General features: G+C 39.4%; 2 protein-coding genes across 2 annotated transcripts in view; one reads left to right on the plus strand and one right to left on the minus strand.

The window, feature by feature from the left end:
• LOC306745777 (neurocan core protein-like) overlaps nt 1-3702 on the plus strand; it is a gene marked incomplete at both ends in the record, with an annotated part of 29873 nt that extends 26171 nt beyond the window's left edge. Inside the window, 4 exons of the mRNA XM_079228616.1 lie at nt 41-123; nt 1094-1238; nt 2187-2369; nt 3584-3702. Coding sequence (XP_079084742.1) covers nt 41-123; nt 1094-1238; nt 2187-2369; nt 3584-3702 — 530 coding nt within the window. The remainder of the gene's footprint in view (nt 1-40; nt 124-1093; nt 1239-2186; nt 2370-3583) is intronic.
• A 3233-nt stretch (nt 3703-6935) lies between these two features.
• On the minus strand, nt 6936-9731 carry LOC306743854 (transmembrane 6 superfamily member 2-like; the record flags this gene model as incomplete). Its single annotated transcript, XM_079226419.1, has 10 exons — nt 6936-7145; nt 7243-7362; nt 7454-7546; nt 7672-7773; nt 8137-8261; nt 8344-8426; nt 8508-8611; nt 8737-8834; nt 8919-9022; nt 9640-9731. 10 exons carry the CDS (start codon nt 9729-9731, stop codon nt 6936-6938), a joined length of 1131 nt encoding a protein of 376 aa, XP_079082545.1.
• Nucleotides 9732-23453: the final 13722 nt, after the last annotated feature.

The following is a 23453-nucleotide window of genomic DNA, read 5'->3' on the forward strand; positions in this document are numbered from 1 at the left end:
AGAAAAGCAGATCGGTGTCTCAACAAGTTGTCTTTTACAGGTCTGGGTCATGACAATGCCTGGATTGGTCTGAATGACCGCACAGTGGAGGAAGACTTCCAGTGGACCGATAGCAACGATCTGGTAGGTGACCACTTTTTAACTGTGCTGGTATGTGAGAATCTTCAAATCCATTTTTAAGGCCCCTTCAAATCTTTGTTAGTAATAAACACATCCGTTATTATTGATAAAAAGTAAAACAATCTGGTGGAAATCCACTTTTTCAATTTCCTTGTGAGAAATAAACATGATATGAAAACTCTTAAATGTCATTAAGTATTTATTGAACAGACACAAAATTCTGCTGAATGGATATAGCTACTTCCCAACAGATGATTCAGAAGTCTAACCATGAGGAAAAAGTTAAACAGAATCGATATGCACATTATTTCGTACCCCCCACCCCCCTCGCAGGCGTTGTCCTCCGCCAAAGCACCAAGGCCAAGGTCCCAGCCTTGGTATGTGCTGGTAGCTGCTGCTGTCTCCAAGGAAGAGGGTTTCAAGTGGGGAGATCAGGACGACAGTACAGAACGTCAGACATAACACATTTGATAAGATAGAGTTATCCTGGTTATCTGCTATTTGGGCCTGGTGAGTTTGGGTGGCTCTGAGTTTGTGAGGTCAGGATGAGCCGTCTCTCATGGACACAATCTTCAGAGTTAAAACGATACAAATTACATCTAAAAAGAACAATATGATAAAATTCTACAACGAAAGACAATTGGTCAGATTGTACAGAGAGCAGCCTTTCAAATGGCATCAGAGTTATGATTCAAATGTTGCTAAATCCTGAGCTGGCCTTGGAAAACCCAAATAGAGAAATCTTAACATTTGCAGAAAGATTTGTGTTCATAAAGTACCCATTGCTCATAGTAAGATATTATATTTATTTTTTTGCATTCTAACTGTGCCCCTATTTGTGAAATCTCAAGTGTAATGTCACAAATGTCATTCATCTGAATATGTTCTTCATTACTTTTACAAGGGAAAAGGTTGGAGCCTCACTGTCTGACGGTGCTGACTAATGAAAGCAACTGTTTTTGCTGTCGTGCAGGTATATGAGAACTGGAGGGAGAGCCAGCCAGATAACTTCTTTGCGGGAGGGGAGGACTGTGTGGTGACCATTGCCCATGAGGACGGCAAGTGGAACGACGTGCCCTGCAACTACAACCTGCCTTACATCTGCAAGAAAGGCACAGGTACGGAAATATTGCTGGACATCTCGCCAAAGCATGCGAGGTGTGCGAATGAACAATAGCTTGTTTTGCACATTCAGGTCTAGTGGGACTTTTTCATCAAATCAAAGCTTAATCAATTCATAAGGAGAGATTTTTGCTGACTTCTTACATTGGACTTCATCATCAGTTCTTATGCTCTTCGTGTCGAAAAGATTCAGCAGTTGGTCATTTGCACGTTTTCCCTCTTAAAAGGTCCCAGCCGCAGATGCTAAAAGAAAATTGACAACAGACACAAACTTAAGTGAAGATTGTGAGTCAGTCTCAAACCTGTATTGATTTTCGAGAGCAATATTAATCTCAATCTTCTTCTTATTGACGACTCTCCTTTGGGCTCTGTTACACTTGTCCAGACGGCAGAACCGTTAGTTGCAGTTATTGCCAATTACTGCGTTGTCCACAAATATAAAATAAGCCAGTTTGCCAAGTTTTCCTAATACTCTCCCACACCTTCCCTCTGTGACCCAACCTGAATGTGAATGCAGCGACAGCTTGTAGGATGCAAAGAACGCTAAAGACGCCGGAGAAACGGAGGATGGTCAGGAGATAGAAAAGATGGAGGAGGACATGGAGAAAATGATTAAGTCATTGTTTGTCTGGCTGCGGCCTCATGGCTTTGGGGATTGGCTGTATTCCCTGTCTACTGCAGAGACCCATTACCTCCTCCTGGCCTCTCCCTAAGAGCACACATAGATACAGCAACAAGGCTGCCATCTAGAGGCACATCTGAAATATTTAATTTGGTCAATACCGAGCAGTATGGACAATGCACTAATATTTGTAGTATTTGTACTTGAAAGACTCATAATAAGTGCAATACACACTTTTAGCGCCAAATGCATGTCTGGATTGATGAGAAATAGATATTGTGTATACCTCTCATCTCTGCGATGGTTGTATTGTTTCCTGCAGTGTTGTGTGGGACACCGCCCGCAGTTGAGAACGCCCATTTGATAGGTCGGCGAAGGTCACATTATGACATCCATGCAGTGGTACGCTACCAGTGCTCTGAGGGCTTCTTCCAGCGTCACATCCCCACTGCTCGCTGCCGGGCCGACGGGAGCTGGGAGAGACCCAGGATCATCTGCACAAAGTGTGAGTGTTCAGTGTGTATTTTAATGCTTTGTTATGTTTTGTTATGTGCTTGCTTATGCTTTGTTATGTTTCAGCAATGGTTGGTAAAGGAACTCAGGACTTCACCAGGTTCAGCTTTTAGTTGCTGAAACAGAAAATATGGTTGCCATTTTTAGTCATATATTTCAAGTAATTAATATTCTATGGAGTTAATCTGTCATCTTAAAAATGGAAATGTGACATAAAAGAATAAGCACGTTATTTTAGTAATGGAACAAAATTATTTCTTAACGTAGTTTGGGTTGAATCATAACACAAAGCTAAAAGATGCCGGGATACTTTGCTTACCATGACTCCACAACTGGATTTGCTTTTACCATTATCTCTCAAACAAATGCTTGTGGATTTGTAAATTCACACGCAGCATTGTCTGGTTCTGGTTCTGACTGAACAGCAATACATCACTAATGCAACACATATTATTTTTGTATATTTATTTCGGAGTGCACTTCCTTTTTGACTATTAACATGTGGTTGCCACTGATAGCAACCAAAGGCCTAGAATGTGTTGCCAATTTCTCAAAATGGTTGCAATTGGCCACTATTGAGCCCTGGCTCTTAACTGGTTGGAGGCTAAATATATTTTGATGCTCATATGCAGAGCAACTCACCATACAAAAAAAGGATTTTAAAGGATTTTATAACTCTGATATCCATATCAGAATCAGCCTAAAGTCCAGTATCAGTCGGTCTATATATATATATATATATATATATATATATATATATATATATATATATATATATATATATATATATATATATATATATACATATATATATATATATAGATATATATCTATATATATATATATATATAGATATATATATATATATATATATCTATATATATATATATACATATATATATATATATATATAGATATATATCTATATATATATATATAGATATATATATATCTATATATATATATATAGATATATATATATATAGATATATATCTATATATTTATATATAGATATATATTTATATATATCTATATATATTTATCAATATCTATATATATAGAGAGAGATATATATATATATATATATATACTAGTTAACAATAATAATAGGAGGACGTGTAAAAAAAGCAAGAAATAGATGATAGTTGTGCGTCTACTACAGAATATCTAAAACATAAAACGTATGTGTTTTCCTCATCGTTCAGCCCGGCGGTCCCACCGCTACCGACGCCACCACCACAATCAGCACAACGAACGCCGTGGCCACAGGAGACACGAAGGAGAGGGACACAAGGCCAGAGAGGACACACACAGCTACTACTGAACCAAATAATACAACATTCTTCAATGGCTAGGTGCTAACCATGGCCCATAAAGAAAGACAGTAGTTCACATCATCGCCATTCCTTTTCCTACTTCTAACCATGCTCCGCTTGGCTTTATTTTTCCTGAGGAATAGGTTTTCTTACACTAACATACAGTTTATCTCCATAATGTCTATCCCTGAGTTTGGGTTTTTGAAGCTTTTTTCCCCCCTACCCTGCTTCCTTTAACTGAGGTCCATGCGAACACTAACTATAACACTAACTCTTATTAACGCCTCCCTCCCAAACATCTCAATACAGTAAATCCTCCTCCTGTCTATGAACTAAAACCCTCTCTGTCTGTCGGACTAACAGCTGTGTGTGAGTGTGTGTGAGTGTATGCATGTAAGAGAGAAACTTAGAAAAGTGCGGAGTCCCTTTTTTTGTTGTTGTAAAGGTTTGCTTGTTCTACATGAAAAATGACTCATCCCAGTATTCTGTTAGCAAAGCACAGATGTAATTGATGCAAGTTAGTGTTCAGTCCCTGGTGACTCTGAGCTTTTTGTATGTGTACTGTAGCTATTACTTTTTCTGATGAGCACCTGAATAGTTAGTTTGTTTTACTCTACTAACATGCTTTTTCTAATATTTGCTATGTTTGTGTTACGTTACTATTTATTATGAATTGTTTGCGAGTGAATATGCTTTCTTTTTTTACTTATACTTCAGAGAGCCAATGTAACATCCTTTTTCTATACCAGTATATAAATCAAACTATCAACAATAAATAAAATTCATCATTTGATTACGTCTAATCTCAGTATTGTAAATATTGTGGTGTTTGTTTTTGGCTGGTCCCTGATCAATAGCTTGACCTGGTCTTGCCCTCTCAATAATGAATATGTTCCATAGACATAGATGGGATAGTGAGGATGGGATTACACAATACTATCTTGAGATAACCACTTGATTGTATCTGAATTGCTAAATACTTTCAATCTTTGCACGGCTACATTTACCTGAAGGGTAATACGTCAAAAAAATGTTGTCTTTGGTCCCTTTGATATTTGATCGGTCATCCACTTTTTTTGGTGTTCTTATGACTTTTTGTCCTGCTGTTGTATTCCATTCTTAATAAAGTGAGAAAATGAACAGCATTTCTGGTGTTTCATTTTTTTTTTTTCAAACCAACAAAACATGCTGGTTTTCAGCTTCAAACATGCAAATTTTCTGAGTGATGCTAGTAACACTTTGAATATCTCTACTGGATGGCTGACCATAATGTTTGGTAGTATGGTCCCCAGAGGATGAATCAGGGGCAGAATTTTAATTCCAATGGTTATAACACAAATATTTCTGTTTCTGACGGAACAGAAGTTCACATTCGTGGTCTTTGCTCAGTATTTCCTACAGTACTGGGTTACTATTACACAATAGATGTTTCTCTTTATTTGCTCACGGTCATGAAAATAAACACAGTTCCTCCGTCCTGAATATCTTGAACATCAACTTTAAAGTAGTAAAATACATATTTTCCCCTTATCACTGCAGCCAAGTTGTACAACTGTTGTTGTTCTTCTACGTTCTTATTTTCTCCATTGATCTTGGCTGAATCTGTGGTTCCCTTTCTGCAGGCTTGTAGCGCCCTCTCTGGGATATTTAGAAAACTTCAATATAAACCCCACATTTAAATGTATGAGGGGTACACGTCATTTATGAACACTTATTTATTGACAGTTTTCTATATTGACTAGTAATTTTGCTCATAATTGTTGTACTTATTTGTTGCATGTTGTAAATAAATTCATGAAAAATAAGTAAAACTTTTTTTTTTCTGAAATCAACTCAACTGAAACCACAGAAATCAATCCACGATTCTTCACTTCCGTTTAAATTGTTTTTAAAGGGCCATAGCCAGGATTTTCATCACGCCTGTCTTAAATCCAGGCAGCCACTTTGTTATCTTGATATTTATTTGTCAATCTTTAGTCATTTAACACTATTTGCGTATTCTAGTTTTTCTACATGGTGGTCTAAAAGCTATTTGTATATTACTTTTGTTCTCCTCTGCCAAAATGACATAAAATACAAATTAAATTATAAAATGGGATTTTCTGCCCACCATGTGAAAACTATACCATGGTAAAATTACACTTTGGAACCAAAAATAAAATACAGTTTTCGCCATGGACAGCTGACTAACGTGGCTTACCTTAATCCAGGGTTCATCTCTTATCAGTTTGACGAAAGCAGAAGAGTTAACTGGGACAGCAGTGCACAGAGCATGAGGCACAATCTGCTCAAGTTGTAACATTAGATCTATGATTGACTTTAAGTGCAGATAGACTTCAGCTAAAACATTCAGATGCCAATACCCGGCTCACGTAATCTGTATCCCATTTGAATACAATACAAGCCCATTGTAGTTCTCCATTTTTATTTACTGCACAAAATAAAGTGGAACATGAAACAAACAAAAAAAACACTAAGATGAATTCATGACTAGAGCTGAAATTGATTCATCTATTAGTTGATGGACAGAACTATTTTGATCATCAATTAAGTTAGATTTTGCCGCTTTTCTCTATTTTATATATTTGTAAACTGAATACGTTGGGTTTTGAACTGTTGGTTCGACCAAACAAACAATTTGAAGATACCACGTCGGGCTTTTGGAAATTGGATCTTCAAATATTTTACACAATATAAAAAGGCACCAGGTGGAGTTTTTCCTTCATCTAGTTCTCCACTTGATTAGCATCGACTATTATCTTCCTTATCAGCATTCAGTGACTCTTCTTATAAAAAGGTACTCAGTTTTTAAACAATGAAAACTGTCAATTTTAGATAAGTAAAAATAAACTTCCAGCTATGATGTGGATAGAAAGATGCATACGGATGACTGCTACTTGCCAGTGGTGTTGCCAAACAGCATGATCCAGGTTAATAGTCTTAATTTGGGAAGATACCAACTGGATATCTGCATGAGTCACCTGAAAGCTGAGGACAGTCCTCCACTCCATCAACAGCCTTCTTATCAGAGTCCAATAGTTCATGCAGGGAGTGCTACTGCTGCGTGAGGTGACCTAGTGCAAATAGTTGACTCAGAGAGTAATGTTTTGGAATTTCCTTTGGGTTTTAGGTTGAAACATTGTGTTTAATTCAGTTTGTATGCCAAAGAGTGTCTCCAGAAAACATGAGCCTGGTCTCAGCGTGAAGTATTCCTCATCAGTCCGTGGCTGGTGTGTGTGGTCTAGTTCTTCTTCTTCTCGTTGTTGGTCCGTCCCTCAGGAACAGGCTTCATAAAATAAGTGGGGTTAGCGTGGCAGCGAAGGGCTAACAGAGCCGGCACAGCAGCCAGCAGCACATTTAGGGTGATAACAGGCCACCATTTGTCTGCTGGGACTCGGTATGTGAAGGGAGTGCGGGAGTGCAGAGATGCTCCGATATGGCACCACTGGGCCTGAGAGAACAGCAGGAGGAAGTCAACTGATATGCTGCATTTTGCTTTTTCAAGGAATATAAATAACAGCAAAGACATAAACAACCACCGCAGTTACCTGAGCCATGGCCCCAGCAAAGAATATTGTCCAGTCCAACATCCAGCTGCATCCAGGTGTTTTCAGACCATAGGTGAAGACACTCAGCAGAGGCAGAGCATAGAACAAATACACCAGCATCTGCAGGAGGGATGCACAACAATATAAATCATTTTGAACCAGAACATTGAATATATCTGATGTAATGCAGTGTGCTTTTCTCCAGACGGACCGTAACCCTTGGAAAGCCAACTGGGTCTTTGAGGTAGGGCTCGTACTGGTAGATGTAGGTGAAACAGGTGTCTAGAGGGCAGTCCAGCACCACCTGGAGAAGAGCCACAGGAGTTAGTTATGGCATCCATACTCCCCATGTGACCTCATGTCTCAGAGAGTTCATTCAGAAGCAGAAATGTTGGACAGATATAACACCTTCCATGTAGTTTTACTCACAAAGCCTCTGAAAACAGAGAAAGCCATTGCTCCAAGTAGCAGGATAGATAGAAGCAGGTCAACAGGTCGAGACAGCAGACCTTTCTTCTGCTCCACCGAAATCTATTCAACACAGGAAACATCTCAGTAAATGTACATTAATTACTTCAAGTGGTCATTAAAGCCTGACCAATATAGGAAGATTGTAATAGACTGCATTGTTATTCATATTTGTCTTGATTCATTCAAGGAAAAAACACACAAATGTCTGCTTCACAAAATGCTGTTCTTTTTTGTATTTGTATTTAATATTCGCTTTTTCTCTTACTGCAAAGATGAATACTGTAACGTTTAACCTTTCGGCCCTCTGACAAAAGCAACATTAAACTATCTAAAAAGAGACAAGGGCTGGACGTCACGTGGGCTGGACGTTATGTGTATCTATCACGTCTCTATTGATACACATAATACAATAAATGTCTTTACCTTGTCTGCTGGGATGACTGGAATCTCTCTGGGTCGGCTAAAGAGCAGAGAGGCCGCCCAGAAAGGCACCAAAAAGAAAGGGACGTTCCTCCAAAAGGCTGGTTGAATGTTAGACCCATATTTACCTGAACAAATGAGAAGATCAATAACAGAAACAGACACAAACTATGCGGAGGATGTGATGAATCAAATGTAGGCAGCTCTCACCAATGACCACTCCTGGGATGTGAACTATTTGATGGGCGATTGAAGAGCCCGCCCACAGCAGCCCGAGGCTACGATAGGACTTCCTGCATGGACAGAATCGGTCTCATCAGAGGACTCACTGAACTAATAGAGGACGGCTTGCTGACGATTATAACACAGCTTACCCGTCGAACATGTGGTGGATGATGGTGAGGAATAGGAGCAAGTGAATGATGCCATCCCAGTAAGACATCATCACAGCATAAGCGGTACTTAGATGAGGCTCACCCTGAAGAGATGACATCACATATACATTTTAACTTTAGACATATACAAGTCTGAAACACAAACCATTATTAAGAAGTCGCCTCAGTCAGAGAGGGGACAGGTTTAGCTCAGTGTGGGTCCTCTTACCGTCTTTAGGTAGAACCCCATGAAGCCAGAGATGAACCCATCCTGCTCTAAAGCATTAGTCAGGCCCACCATGCAGGTGAAGGAAAGCTCTGCAAATACTGAACAGACACAAAGAGGCACAATGAAAAAACAACATCTTTATTTCACCGATAGATGCGAAAGTCTGTGTTTGTCTGGTTTACCATAGAATAAGGGGTCCACTTTCATCCTGTTTCGCACAGTAATGAGGAGGAGGAGGAGAACAAATCCCAGGACGACCATTCCCATTCCAAGGATAGGAAGAGGTCTGAGGAATAATGGTGGGAGTTCATACATCAGTTTGCAAATTGTGCTTTAGAAGATTATCTTCATTTCATAGAAAATAATCAGCAAATTAGTCAAAAATGTAATTTGCGTTAATACATTCTTGATTATACATCCATCAGAAAAGTGAGAAGGGCAAATGGGTTGTAGATAACACCTTTAATCCATTTTCTTTTTGAAACCTTCATTAGATTCAAAAGGGTCCTACAAGTAAAGCAACTATAAATATGTCTTTACTTTTAAAAGTGGAGCTATATGGATCAATTGCACTGATCTCGGGACCAATAAGGAAGACTGATAAATTATTGTGATAATATTATATATTTTTTCTTTTATATTTACTTTTAGAAATGTATTACATTTTCCTTAGATGTAGCCTTAAGGCTTAATGAATCTTGTGTTCTGTGTTGGCTTTATGAATCTCAACAGAAAAACGAGGTTACCTCTGGATAAAGTCGCCCGCGCTAAAACCTGCTTCTCCCTCAGGCCGTGTGCCGCATTATAAGCCTATTAATATCAGCGGCTTTAGGCCCACTGTGCAATGCCTTCAAACAGCAGGCCAAGATGAGAGTGACGTTATTAGAGCGCGTGCACACTTACTCCTGAAGCGCAGGGATGTTGTTCATGGCGTACAGAACTCCAGGAGCCAAGAGAGACAGGATCAAAACGCAGACTTCCACCGGCAGCCTCATTGTTGACACGTTATTGTTTGACTTATTTGAGAAATAAACGTCTACATACAAAGTGTATCTGCTAAACACGCGTGTTTGTGAAGCGAGGCATGTTAGAAGCCAGAGTCCTCTCCAATAGAAGGAGGTGATTCTCAAGGAGCGTCGCCTCGCTGCCTTTTAATCCGCGAGGAAACCACGCCGTCGTCCAGATGTTCGCTATCTAGCAGGTCTCAAAGTTCAACACGGGAGGAGTCACGGCTGATGAGACACACTTTAAAGGGGGGTTGTGCAAAGTGCAGATAGTGGACTTTGTGCTAATGAGTAAAATATGGATTTGAGAAACTTTGCTATTTCTGGCTGCAATTGGTTAAAGTTCAACCTATCGTCTGCACGATTCCACACGCCACTAGGAAACCATTCAAATCACACAATCTGTTGTCTTCACCCATCAGTGTATGCTTGAACCGACTGCCACCTGGTGGAGGAAGTGAACGTGTTTAAATGTATTTCCTTCATGACTTTTTCCTACACCTTTGTGCTTCTGCTTTCTAATTGTATCCTGTTCATACATTGTAGGAATACCTATGACTCAGAGTGTAGACTCATCTAGAGTCATGCTGCACATGTTGCTGTGTTGTCTGGGCTCCTGTGGCCCCTGGGGCTCGATTGAGGAGCCATCTGTCCTGTTTGGTGTAAGATTAAGAACTCCTCCGTCTGATGTCTCCAGTCTTGATTAGTTTCTGGATTATATCTGAGAGAGAACATAAAGTTCAGAGCAAGGATTATTATATATTTTTTCTCAGTCACTGGTGTTTTGTAAATCATTGTTACATTTCTTGAGCAGTTTCCTCACAAAATACTGCCTCATCGTGCTTTTTTTTCTGCATATTGTAAAGGCTGAGCATGTTATGCATCACATCTTATGGATGATCCTTTTTAAAGTAGGCCTACATCTAATGCAACTTCATCTTCTGTAACAAAGCGGCTGAAGAGGATTACACTGCTGCTGCCACAGAAACTTAGTGACCAGAGGAAAGAGAGAGTAGAGAGGGGTGGGGAGTATCGAGGAGAAACAAACTGAGAGGCGATTAAATCAGACACACGGACAACCTTCGTCCACACAGCAGACACAAGAGTCTTTTGAGGTGACACATATTCTTAAAAAGAGTCCACCGAGTCTGCAGCAATGATTCACCCTTTAATCATCGGCATTTTGACTGTAAACACCTCCATCACCGCCATCTATTGGGCCTTCATCCTGAGTGATGCTTACTTCCATTGGCTGATGAAGGAAGACGACAAACCCAAGAAGCTGGTCACCCCGGCGTGAGGGAGCCATAGTGAATATGGACTGACTAAATTATTAGGTCTTGGGTTTTTATTTTGCTTCTAGTGCTTTCTGTGGATGCTGATTTTTGCAATTGATCTGCTTTCTGTTTCACCTGGAGAGGACTTGGAAACTAACTTACACTTTTTACTGAACTGAATGGACCATGCAAGTGAAAGAAAAAGTCTGTTTTACAGGTAATGCCTAAGATTTATCTCAAACTTTAGAGCAGGGAAATACATTCAATTGCATGTTTGCTTATCTGTGGTTTGTATAGTCTGATGTGTGGCTTACAGTGTGAATCAGCTGTAGAAACTGCACCACACTTCAGTGTCAAAAGGTGCTTCAGGTGATGCTAAATGAACTCCATCTTCTGTTTTGCCGTTTGTTGACTCAGCTCAGTGTCAAGCAAATCCTATCATGGATTACTGAAGAACACCTTGAGGCTGACACGGACAGCCTCATCACATTCAGACAGACACATTCAGAGACATCACATTGCTTTTTCACTTCACCCATTCTTCTGATTAGTCTTTTTTTCATCTGGTTCCTCCTTTACGGGAAGACTTGTTTTCCAACCAAGTTTTTCCCAAACCTTTCAACTTCTACACAATATGACACACACCTTCTATTTTGGTCTGCACCCGGTCTCTTGGTTCATCGTCTTTGCGAGTATTGCCATCACTATCATAGAATGGCATTTTCTTGTTTCTCGGTTTTGCAAAGTTCCAGAGCAACCAAAAGCCAATGAATCTAAAGCGTAGAGGAGCTATCTACACTTGGATGCTCCACTGAGATGATCTGAGAGGAGCTTCTTTTGGATCACTGTTTACCTGCCTACTTCATCACTGATGGTGTTGTTTTTTTAGGGTTCTATATAGAGCAGTTACTTCAATGAGCTTTTTTGTTTGCATGACCTTAACTTTTTGGACTGTCTTTGTGGTTGTTTCCAGAGCACACACCAATTATGAAGTTATTTCAATTAGTCAAAGAAAAGATCTGTGGAGAAGTGTTGATTACGAGGTAAGGAGTCCTAATTCTTCACTCTAACAACATACAACTTCTCTATTTCATCGACATTAGTTCCTTTTAATATCTAACAATTTCTCATCATATATTAGAAAGAGAGTCGATATGTTTGTTCTTTGTCATTTGATGATGTAGTTTCCCTACCCATGGGAATATATATTGGTCGCACATAGTCATCAAGCAAGAAATGAGCCATGAAAATAAAATGTCATATCAGTGAATTATGTGACAGGACATTTACAGAATATAAAAGTAGACCTGCTGTGCTTAAAATAATTTCAAAGCATGGGCTATTCCATAAAGTGATGCCACTTTTTAGCCAAGATAAAACTGGGTTTACTGTCATGTATGTTTCATATATATATATATATATATATATATATATATATATATATATATATATATATATATATATATATGCAACTTAGTCATGGAGGACCGTAAGCTGGGTTTACTGTCATGTATGTTTCATATATATATATATATATGTATATATATATATATATATATATATATATATATATATGCAACTTAGTCATGGAGGACCGTAAGCCTCTTTGCCGTATTACTGTCCACCTCTCCTCGCTCATATCTCTAATCCCTACAGATGGAAAGCTGATATTGCCATGTGACAGACTCAATCCTATTAACTCTGTCTGTCCTATATTCACCTCTGGTCTGTCTCACACTCCTTGCTCCCCTGGAAGTTTGGCCGAGAGCCCCTCTCCAAAACACTAGAAGGACGACCGCTGGGATTTAAGTCTAGACAAAAGAATAGGACAGGTGGCACACTTATGGTATCACACTTTTCTTGTCTGGTGAACTAGATTTTCCGAAGCACTATTTTGTGACAAAGAGCTGTCACTTAAAATGAACCGTGTTCTCATTTATTAACCATCTGTCCTCAATCCCTGATCCCAGCTTCAGGGAATGATAAAGTGTTACAATCGTACTGTCCCCCCTCGTCTGATGCAACTTTTTCATCCGTTTTCCAAGTTTTCCCAGCGCGGCAAAGGAGCTTGTTCTGCAAGAAGACAATCAATTACCCAAAGAAACCACCCCAAAGCTTCTTCCCGTTCCTTGAACACGCCTTCCCATAAAGACAGTATCCACTTGTAAAAGAAAACTTTACCAAAGCAACATCACCATGAACCAACAACCGTTTGTGTCCCTAAACGCCTCAGGAGGAGCTCTGCTTTTGAACCTTACACAGCTGGTGTTTGAGCACCGACAGCTCCTCCAGCTGTCCAGGATGAAGGAAGAGGAGGCCTATTTCGTGGACTACATACCGCCGGCGAGAGATGCTATAACTCTGCCACGCAATGTGGTCTATGTCCTAGTTGGGGTGGTTTTGGTAATAGTTGCCACTTACGCCATAGTGGGACATCTGATTAAAGATCTAATTCATGACCTAGCAGGTAACCCCTGTCTGGTGACTCCTTCCCATCACTCTCCACTCTGGTGTCTTTGAGTCCTTCTTCCTCCTTGAGCTCTTGGGCATCAGTGTTTTTGTTTTTGTCTTTTTCCTGTTTTGGTTGACCATGTTGTTTGATGACTCTCATTCACATTAACCCTGAGGTTTGTGTGCAAAAGTCAACCTTCCCAACAGTTTCCTTGTTGTACCATCAAGGCGATGCCAAATTAACACTTTAAAGGGGTACTCTGCTGATTTTTGATTGCACTTCCATAAAGTTGGGGGGCCAAACTATCCAGACTTGTAGTCCCCAAAACAGTGGATCATACATTTCACATAATGGAAACAATAGCATCTTTCATTTGACCTTCACTGCCTGGTAAATGCTCACAATATTGTTGTCAGGCTCCATGACAAGTAAACCAAAGTTCATCTGTAAAATTGGCGGAGTTCCCCTTAAAAAGACACACTTAGAAGTCACAGAAAATCATTTAATTTCATTCTAACATGTTTTTCTCCTCACAGACTGTATTCTTGGCCCCAAACCAGTGGAGGATGATTCAGAGGAAGGAAGAGCAGAAATAGAAGAAGAGCACCGACTGAGCATTTGCAGTAAAGTCATGGAGGGTGACAGGCTGCAGATGGAGAAGGATAAGAACGAACTGCTGCCCGGTTTATACCAGGGAGACGGAGGCTGTCATCGCCCATCCATCCCTCCTCCACTGAGAAGCTCCATCGCTGCAGCATACCCTGGAGAAAAAAGAATGTCTATTCATAGTGTGACCTTCGCCTGCCCCGTGACCCCTTATGCCACTTCCCTTTGAGTTTTCGTTTTCTGATCAGCTTTGGTTGCATATCTCATTTTAGTGCAGTGATCAGTGTTGCATCTTTGCTGTAGTGATGCATAATGCTAAGCATTTTTGTTTGATATAAAAAACATGTTGACCAACAACTATAGTTTACTGATTTTGTTAAGAAACAAATGCTAACTTTGAATACTTGTTTAAAATGTATGTAAACATGGTCCATTATGTCAGTCATTCCAAACACATTGCACTATATCATTGTTCGCTGCACAAACATTATTTTCTCATGCTAAGAAAATTAAATGATGTACCTTGTAAACTTCAAGATGCTGATGTGAGCCGTAAAAAATTTCAAAAGCTGATATTTAAATCCAAAGATTATATATGTATACGTCTATGACTATATGTGTATAACTTTTATGAAAATATGAAGAAAGATTGCATATGTATTGTCATTTCTGTGCATTTTCTTCACCAATCAGTCAAACAGTTTGTAATTTTCCCACTGCATCACAAAAACATGTCAGTTTGATCTGTTGTGGTGTTTACTAAGCTTCTTTCCAGTAAACAACTGAATAAAACAAGAGTGCTGTTATGTCTTGTCTGTGTCCTTTAATCCATCTTACCTTCCTCTAATACCTGGTTAGGTGAGGAGCAGTGACCTTATTTGTCAAGGCCAAGGATTACTGTACATTAGTCATATTAAATATTATTGGATAATGATGTCAGCAGAAGAGAGTGAGAGAGAGAGAGAGAGAGAGAGAGAGAGAGAGAGAGAGAGAGAGAGAGAGAGAGAGAGAGAGAGAACGATAGATAGGTGTGCATGCTTTTCTATGCATCAGGTAAATTCTCATTGGGAGAACTGTGCTCACAGCGTCATTCCTCTGACCTTGTCTACCGAGCTGCTGCAGCTAATCTAGTTTTCATCTGCGTAGCTCCACAAGCAAACAGATAAGTACAGCGAAACAAAATTAAAAGCTTGTTAGAGTGAGAGATGTAGCAGTACTTTACTCAAATTAAAGTCTGACTTGCTTCGTGTTACCAAGGAGTGTGAAGACACCCAGTGAATTGGAGGATTGTTGCCTGCTTCTTTCCTGTAATGTAGAAGTATTTATTCATGCTCTGCATGCAAAACCTTTGTTGAAAGTATAATGTTCATTGTGTTACATTATGTGAAGCAATGAGGTATTTCCTCCTGATCTTTTTGCGCTTCTTTTGATAAAGTGATGACTCTGGGATATTAAGTGGATTCCCAGGCTGACAGCAGCTTTGAAGACTCTCAGACAGCTACGGAGGAGATGGAGGACAGTTTTAATGTCCGTTACAGGGAAGACGATGGGACGGTGTTGTTTGAGAGCTACATACCTCCCTCTCGGGATGCTATCACCCTGCCTACCTATGTCATCTACCTGATCATGGCCATCTTCGTCGTGCTGGGTGTTCTTTATGCCATCATCGGTCACCTCATCATGGACCTCGTTCATGACGTTGCAGGTTTGTTACTGTAGCCTACTAGTCCTTCCCTCACTTTAAGATACTCACAGCATCTGTTTCTGCTGTTAAGAATCATCACTCACAGTTTTCCTTTCCCTCTCTTTCTGTTTTCCAGACTGGGTGTTTGGGGAGCAGCCTGAGGAAGTGGTGGTGAACTATTGTGAGGCCAAAGATAAGTTCATGGCAGACTGGTGCCCAGAAACAACCCCCGAATTAGAGGCAATGGCCCGGGCCGAGGAGAACATTATGTTTGAGAAGGACTGCATGAAAGCTCCCGCCATCTGGATCATCTCTGCAGAACCTCGAGGCAGCAAGTCGGGGCCCCGTGTGGTCTTTGAGAAGAGGACTTAGGAAAAAGAAGATGACATCAGATTAGAGACTTGTTGTTAATGTATAGTGTTTTGATAATAATAATAACTGTATTTATATAGCACCTTTAAAAGCAGAGTTTACAAAGTGCTTTGTCAGACAAAGCAGCGGAAGCAAGGCAATAATAACAACAGAAAACAGTGAGCCCCAACCAAGCAAGACAAACCAAGAGCAAGAGTTAAACCTTGAAACAGTTCAATAGATGAAATGATAAAACCAACTGATACGAGACAAATTAACTAAGTAAAATCAACAATAAAATAATATAAATTAGAAAAATGATTTAGTTAAATCAACAATAAAATAATGCAGTAAAACGACGACATCACATCAAACCATGTGTGAAAATAGGTTTTAAGAAGTGATTTAAAAGAAGTCACTGATTCTGCCTCATCTCCTCAGGCAGCTTGTTCCAACGCCGAGGGGTCCTGATGGCAAAAGTACGATCATCTTTAGTTTTCAGCCTCGACTTTGGAACAGCCAGAAGGGCCCCACCTGAGGATCTAAGGCTGCGAGCCTACTCATAAGGGGTCAATATTTCCTCTTTATATTTTGGGGCCAGAGCTTTAAAAGTGATCAGTAAAATCTTAAACATCCATTCTAAAACAAACAGGGAGCCAGTGAAGCGGAGCCAGGATCGGTCCTTATAAAGACATAGGAGGTATCTCTGGCTGGAGGCGCTGAATGCCTGAGTGCACGGTGGTCTCATGAGGACATCTAGGGACTAGTGAGGTCATTGCAGTGGATTGGCAGGAATACACAGAAACCATATTACAGATATAAGAAAAAGAGAAAACTAAATGTGCTGTCATTTCTGCTAAAGATAGTCTTTTTATGACTCTTCTGTAGTGCGTCTATGAGAGGTGTTAATGTATTAATGTATAGAGTTAAGTGTATCAAGTCTAGATATTGCAGTAGCCTGATTTTAATAAACACGGGTGGAAAAATGCCCTCAGTTCATTTTTTGTATTAATTATTGTATATGTATTATATATATATATATATATATATATATATATATATATATATATATATATATATATATATATCAGTGGCGGGCCGTGGGTTTTCTACCATGCGCTTCAGTGCATCAGCTATTTAACAGCGCATTGGATTCATAAAATAACAGCAGCCCAAAAAATGTGTGAATTTCAGAATAACATGATATGAAAGTATGAAGTTAATCCATAAACAGATGCAAAATAAAACAAAACAAAAAAGACAATGTTGGTGTAAGAGCCAAAATCAATTTGCAGTTAAATATGATTTATTAACATTTACATTGAATCTATCAGTGTATCAAGTATTTCTACTTTGAATGTTACATTTGTAATGTTATCATTTATTATTGTGTGCCTTCAAGACAGACTTCCGTCACTTTAAGGACACTTTGCGCCAGTTAGTTGCGGCTGTTCGTAGCATCTGGAGCAGAGTTTTCCGACCTTGTTGTGTGGATTATCTTGTGGAACGAGTTGTGGATTTACCTGTGGCATCTTTAGGAAGAAAATAATTAGTTGTCACCAATTTAGGGACATTGGTTCAATGAAACCCTTTTTTGTTTTCATTTGAGCATGTCTGGATTTGGTTACATGCCCATATAAATGAAAGAGCAAGGACATTTGGAGATGTGCTGTGAACTGTAAAGTAAATACTAAATACTAGAAAAATGGAGTGTGACACTAAACGTGTGCAGTAGCAAGTCACAGTTTGGTTGTTGGGTGTAAAATTACAGCTCCAACTGCCTCGGCTGGATTCCCAATTATGTAATGAACCCTTTTGGTTCATCCAAATGAAAAGAAAAACAATTGTCTCATTTAAACCTTTATTATCTGAATGTACATATATATAGATAGAATCAGAAAGTGACTTTATAGTGTGTCTTCCATCTTTCAGAATAGCACTAACATAAGTTCTCAGCGATTGTCTGCACACAGAAAGGTCAAAGCGTTGGTTGTTAGAACTTGCAGCACGAACACACGTCTGGCGGAGTGTTGCACCACCGTTCCAGGAGAGGGCGCCATGGTAAAGATGTGCCCATAAACTACACTCCATAACAAGAAGCCCCTTCAGGCTAATGTGAATGTGGTGGTTGGTGACTTCCAGTAGGAAGTTTATGTGAAACAAAACTTCTTAGCTTTGATATTTTTGGCCCTTTATCAGCTCAGAGAAATGATTGTTGGTTCTGTGGCCTCCAGATTACCAAAGCTGTATCTCACATCCTCCTGCTGTTACTGACTGCTGAAGCGAACAATTACATGATCTTATTAACTTTGTCCCACCTAATCCCTCTGCCCTTTCAGAGCAGTATATCCCAGTCAATGGCACTATCTATCTACATTGAATAAACAATCAGCAGCCTCTGCAACCTGACAGATAACAGCTGAGTGGGATCTCACAGAACTTCACTGTGTTAGAACCGAAACTGAAATGTATACTTAACTTGTGTATTTCCATTTTCTGCTTGTACTACTAAATGGAAATAAGTAACGGTATTGTAAATATTTGACTGCTTGAATAAATGATTATTTTGTACATTCAAAACATGTAATAATCTTATCAAATGCAAGGCATTGCTAACTTAACTGCCCAATAGGTAACTAGTTCATCTCAGAAACAACATAAAAATCCATCTTCTGCATCATAGTACAATACAATATATAACAATGATCATAACAGAAGTATGTCAGTGGCTATTCTGCTGCATAATGATAACTTTATTTCTTCGCAAAAGTAGAATAAGTTTATATTTCTGATAATACTAATACTTTTATTCCAGTCAGACTTTACACAAATGACTTGTTTTTCTATTGTGTTGTACTGAAGTAAGTATAACAATACTTCTTCCACCACTACTGCTTAGAGTGCATTATTATTTACCATCTATTCCTATGTAATTAATGCATTCTGCTACTGGAAACTAGCATTTTGATGAACTCCCTAAAATGCACTAAGTGTGCACTAAGTGTCTTAAAGAAAATGGACATTTCACTCAGAACTCTGAACCAAAAAAATCTATCTGAAGGTCACTATAATGAGTCAGTGCACATACAAAGCAGTATCCAATGATATCTTCATGTTCTGTCTCAATGCACATTTTGTCTGTAAAACATGCCTGTTTTATTTTATTTTTGAAAATTCAGCTGCCTTCAGTTAAATCAGGAAATGTTCAGTTCATTATTTTTTAAGGATCCTTAGAAAGCATTTCCACTTCTGAAGCAGCATGTTCTCCCTCTCCTCTGTGGGATGGATGCTCTGTGACATCCCCGCTTTCATTCCTCGGGGCGCGCATCCACACACACCCCCTCCAGACCTCAGCGGCGTGCGGATGGTGGAGCCCGCTCATTAACATGTTCCTGTGTGGTTGTATTTTCTCTCAAATCAAATAATGGACGAGTGATTTGAAGACAGCGGCTCACCGGCATGGATGCCCGTTGACTGAAGGAGTAGCCTATATGGATTGGAGCTCATCGCCACCGGAGCAAATCTGGGGAGAGTCTGAGAGGTGAGGCGGCATTTTTAGCCGATTGTGTGCGGGGGTGACACCGCAGCGGAAGACCGTCGCGCTCATTTGGGTATTTTAACAAAGCACGACCCGGGGTCGGTTGCAATGCCGTTATTTTCTCTCAAATGTTGTGTTCAGTCTTCTGTCATACAGCATCTGAACATCCTGCGGTGTAATAAAGGCCTGGCTGTAACACACACAGTCTGCTGCACGCTTTATGGTGCATATTGCTATTTAGGCCAATGGCGATATACATTTAAAACTTTGATGCTACATTGCAGCAGATGTCTGTCATTTCCCCCAAATGCATTCATAATATAATTTTGTGATGAAATATAAGGACAAGGACGCGCTTCTGGAGGCTAATTTTGGCCTACTTTGCACAAATTAAATTGCATTGCAATACAGTAGCAAATATTTAAAAGACCCAAATGTGCATTTTGAGCAATCGGGCCTTGGATACAATTAATGTTGCAGGCCATGGAGTAATAAATAAGATTACATTAATTTATATACTCAGGTGCGGAGGGAGCACAACAGAAGAATGACCGAATGCATGGCTTTCAATAATCACAACCCACATTATGCATCAGCCTACTTACTATCAATGCAGACTAAGTGATTGCAGTTCCCCCAATTCAAATTCTCCATGGACTGTGTGGTATTATGTAGGTTACTGCATCACCACATCCCTCCCACATGCAGGGAGACTCACTGCTACTATAAATGGACCATCCCGTGATATTCGCACAGTCCAAGCAGTCTTACAGTGAAAAAGTAGTGATATTGTTACCCGGCCCAACACAATGATGCAGTATGTATGCTATTTATCCACAGGGTGAACTTGTAAACCATCAGCATGCACCAACTGTCTTTACATTTTCTGATGGAGCAGCTGTTGTAGGAATGTACACACAGAGACTGGAAGGGGGAGTAATGGACTAAGGGACATGCAGTGGTAATGCTGTTGCTGTGGTCAGTGCTCACACTGCTTTATTGTAGTTTACTTGTCAATCACTCGGTTATAACCAGATTGAGGGAAGAATAATTCTACTGATTGCAACTACCGGTTTCGGTAGACGGCAGGTAGGCCCGAGAGGCTCGATTACACTTTAAGCCTCAGTGGCTCCTCCTATCTCTCCTCTACCCTGCTGGGACTCCCTGATGACCCCCAATTCCCTAAAGAGGTGCAAATTAGATCATGCTGTTTCATTGAAAGGATTTTAGTGCCTTTTTCATTTCCAGAAGAGCTCTCGCTTTTTACAAAGCTAATTGTGTATGCTAGTCACACATCTATACATGTTGTAAATGTCTCTCTCTCTATCTATCTATCTATCTATCTATCTATCTATCTATCTATCTATCTATCTATCTATCTATCTATCTCTCTCGTATGTTTAATGTGTGTGCTACTGTTTGTTTTCTCTGGACAGTGCTGTGGAAGAGCAGACTTCATCCAAGATCCCAGGTCACATGACAGGTACATAGCTCTCTTTTTAAAATAACTAGTAGGCTTGTGTAAAATGATGTCCACAATTACAAGTGATTCAAGGAATGTTGTCCCTCTGCTTAGATTTGTGCAGTGATGAAACAGACAACTCTCCTCCACTTCAGCTTCACACACTCAAAGAGTTTGAACAGGTAAGAGTCTTGATTTTGAATTGTCCTTCAGCACAATGAACAGTGCTCTAGTGGTGAGTAATAACAATGGAAATATGCTCTACAGTGCCACCTTGTGGCTTCTCGTCTTCCCATAAGAAGCAATGAGCTGATTTGGTTTGCTTTAATGCAGTATCCCCGCTACGGGATCAGCTCACAAAATGTTTTATAAATCCATGATTATATCTCTCTAGAACATGTTATAAAACTACTGTTAAGAAAATGAGAAGCTGATGATATCTGATGGAAAACACCCTGAATTCTCCTGGTGGTGAAAGTATGCCTCTGGGTACAGCATGGCCCACTTCAGGATGTGTATCTAATATTCATTATTAATTATATTTTAATACTGATCTATATTAAGCATCCCTTTTGATATTTGGCAGCAGGGTGTTGTGCTGAGCATGGAGAACATGACTTACCCAAATTCAAGGCCAGATATGACGGTACTTCAACAAGGCACAGGTTCCCAACAAACTGAAGGATCTTTGTGTCTGATGCTCCTTGAGATGAATGTATTTTTAATTTGGAAATGTCTTGAAGTTAAAGAGAAATTATCAAGGATAAGAATTTATTTGAAAGCACTAACTAATTGTTTATTCTAAAATGGATAAACAGGGAAAAGGTTGTTGTTCAGTTTGCTCTGATTTTTGCTGGACTTGCTGGATGACAGTTTGTGTCTCTACGTTACATTTTATGTAGCTCTATTGCATTTAAATTCATTTTTAATATTAGCTTTTTTTGCAATTGAAGATGGTAACGTGGGGTTTGTTGCATCCACAGGCACATTCATTTAAAGGAATAGTTAAATAGTAATAAATAATAGTAAAGGAATAATATCACTCTCTTGTCTGTGCATTAAGGCTAAATCCACACTAATACGATTCTGTTTTGAAACAGGGTTTTAAAAACAAAACAATCTACATGCACTGGCTCCCTGTCAAACAAAGAATTGACTTTAAAATCCTGCTGCTGGTTTATAAAGCACTGAATGGTTTAGGGCCTAAGTATGTTTGTGATCTGCTGCTACCTTATGAACCATCCCGGCCCCTCAGGTCGTCTGGGACGGGTCAACTTTCTGTTCCAAGAGTCAGAACTAAACACGAAGAAGCAGCGTTCAGTTTTTCTGCTCCACACATCTTGAACAAGGTCCCTGAAAGCTGCAGGTCTGCTGAGACCCTCAGCTCTTTTAAATCCAGATTGAAGACTTTTCTGTTTGCTGTTGCCTTTAATTGAGATTCAATTGCTGCATCTCAATAGTGTTTTTTTATTTCTTAAACTGCACTGCAACTTTTATTCAATTTTTTTATTTTCTATTTTTATTTTTGACAGTTTTAATGTTTTAATGAATGTTCTCAACTGTTTTTAAATCCTTTTTCTTCTGAATTATGTTTTTATGCTTTTAATGGTTTTATGTGAAGCACTTTGAATCGCCTTTTTGTTCAAATCTGCTTGCCTTCCCTTCCCTTGCCTTACATCCACATGGGCGTTTCTGTATCATTTTAGAAATGATTTCCGTCCAAACTAACACATCTGAAAACAAATATGACATGACTATTCATGCCTACGCCATCGTTTTATAAATGTCCCTGGTTCTGCCTGTACACATGACCACACAACCCGGGGTTTTCAAACTCCTTCATTTTTGGGGTTTTAAAACTCCAGAGTAGTGTAGATGCGAGACGTGAATGTAGCAAAAGATATGCGTTTCAAATCTGAAACTTTGTGATGTGGTTGTAGCCTTGGTATGAGTCAGAGTCAGGAGACAGTGAGCTAGCTTAAGACTGGAAACAGTGAGCCTGTGAAAAGTACTTAGGCCACAACACAGAGACACAAAGCGTTATTTTTTACACTGTTTGTGTACGAATAAAGAAAACAACATACAACGTGATAATTAGTTGGCTTCAGCAACTTGGTTGTTGGATTTTTTTCCAGCAATTTTTATGCTTTGCAAAGCTAATCGGCTCCAGAATCTGTCTTCATAAATAAAGCTCAGGCATGATAGTGTTATTGATGTTTTTATAAAAATATGTGAATATTCAAAAATATTCCTGTATAAAGTATTGTCACATTAGTTTAAAGCAGGTTTTCTGCTCCCTCCATCTGTTAATCTGTTGTAACTTCTTGGAGACAAAAAGTCTTT

This window comes from Taurulus bubalis (genome assembly GCF_910589615.1).
Source record: "Taurulus bubalis genome assembly, chromosome: 1".
Lineage (NCBI taxonomy): Eukaryota > Metazoa > Chordata > Actinopteri > Perciformes > Cottidae > Taurulus > Taurulus bubalis.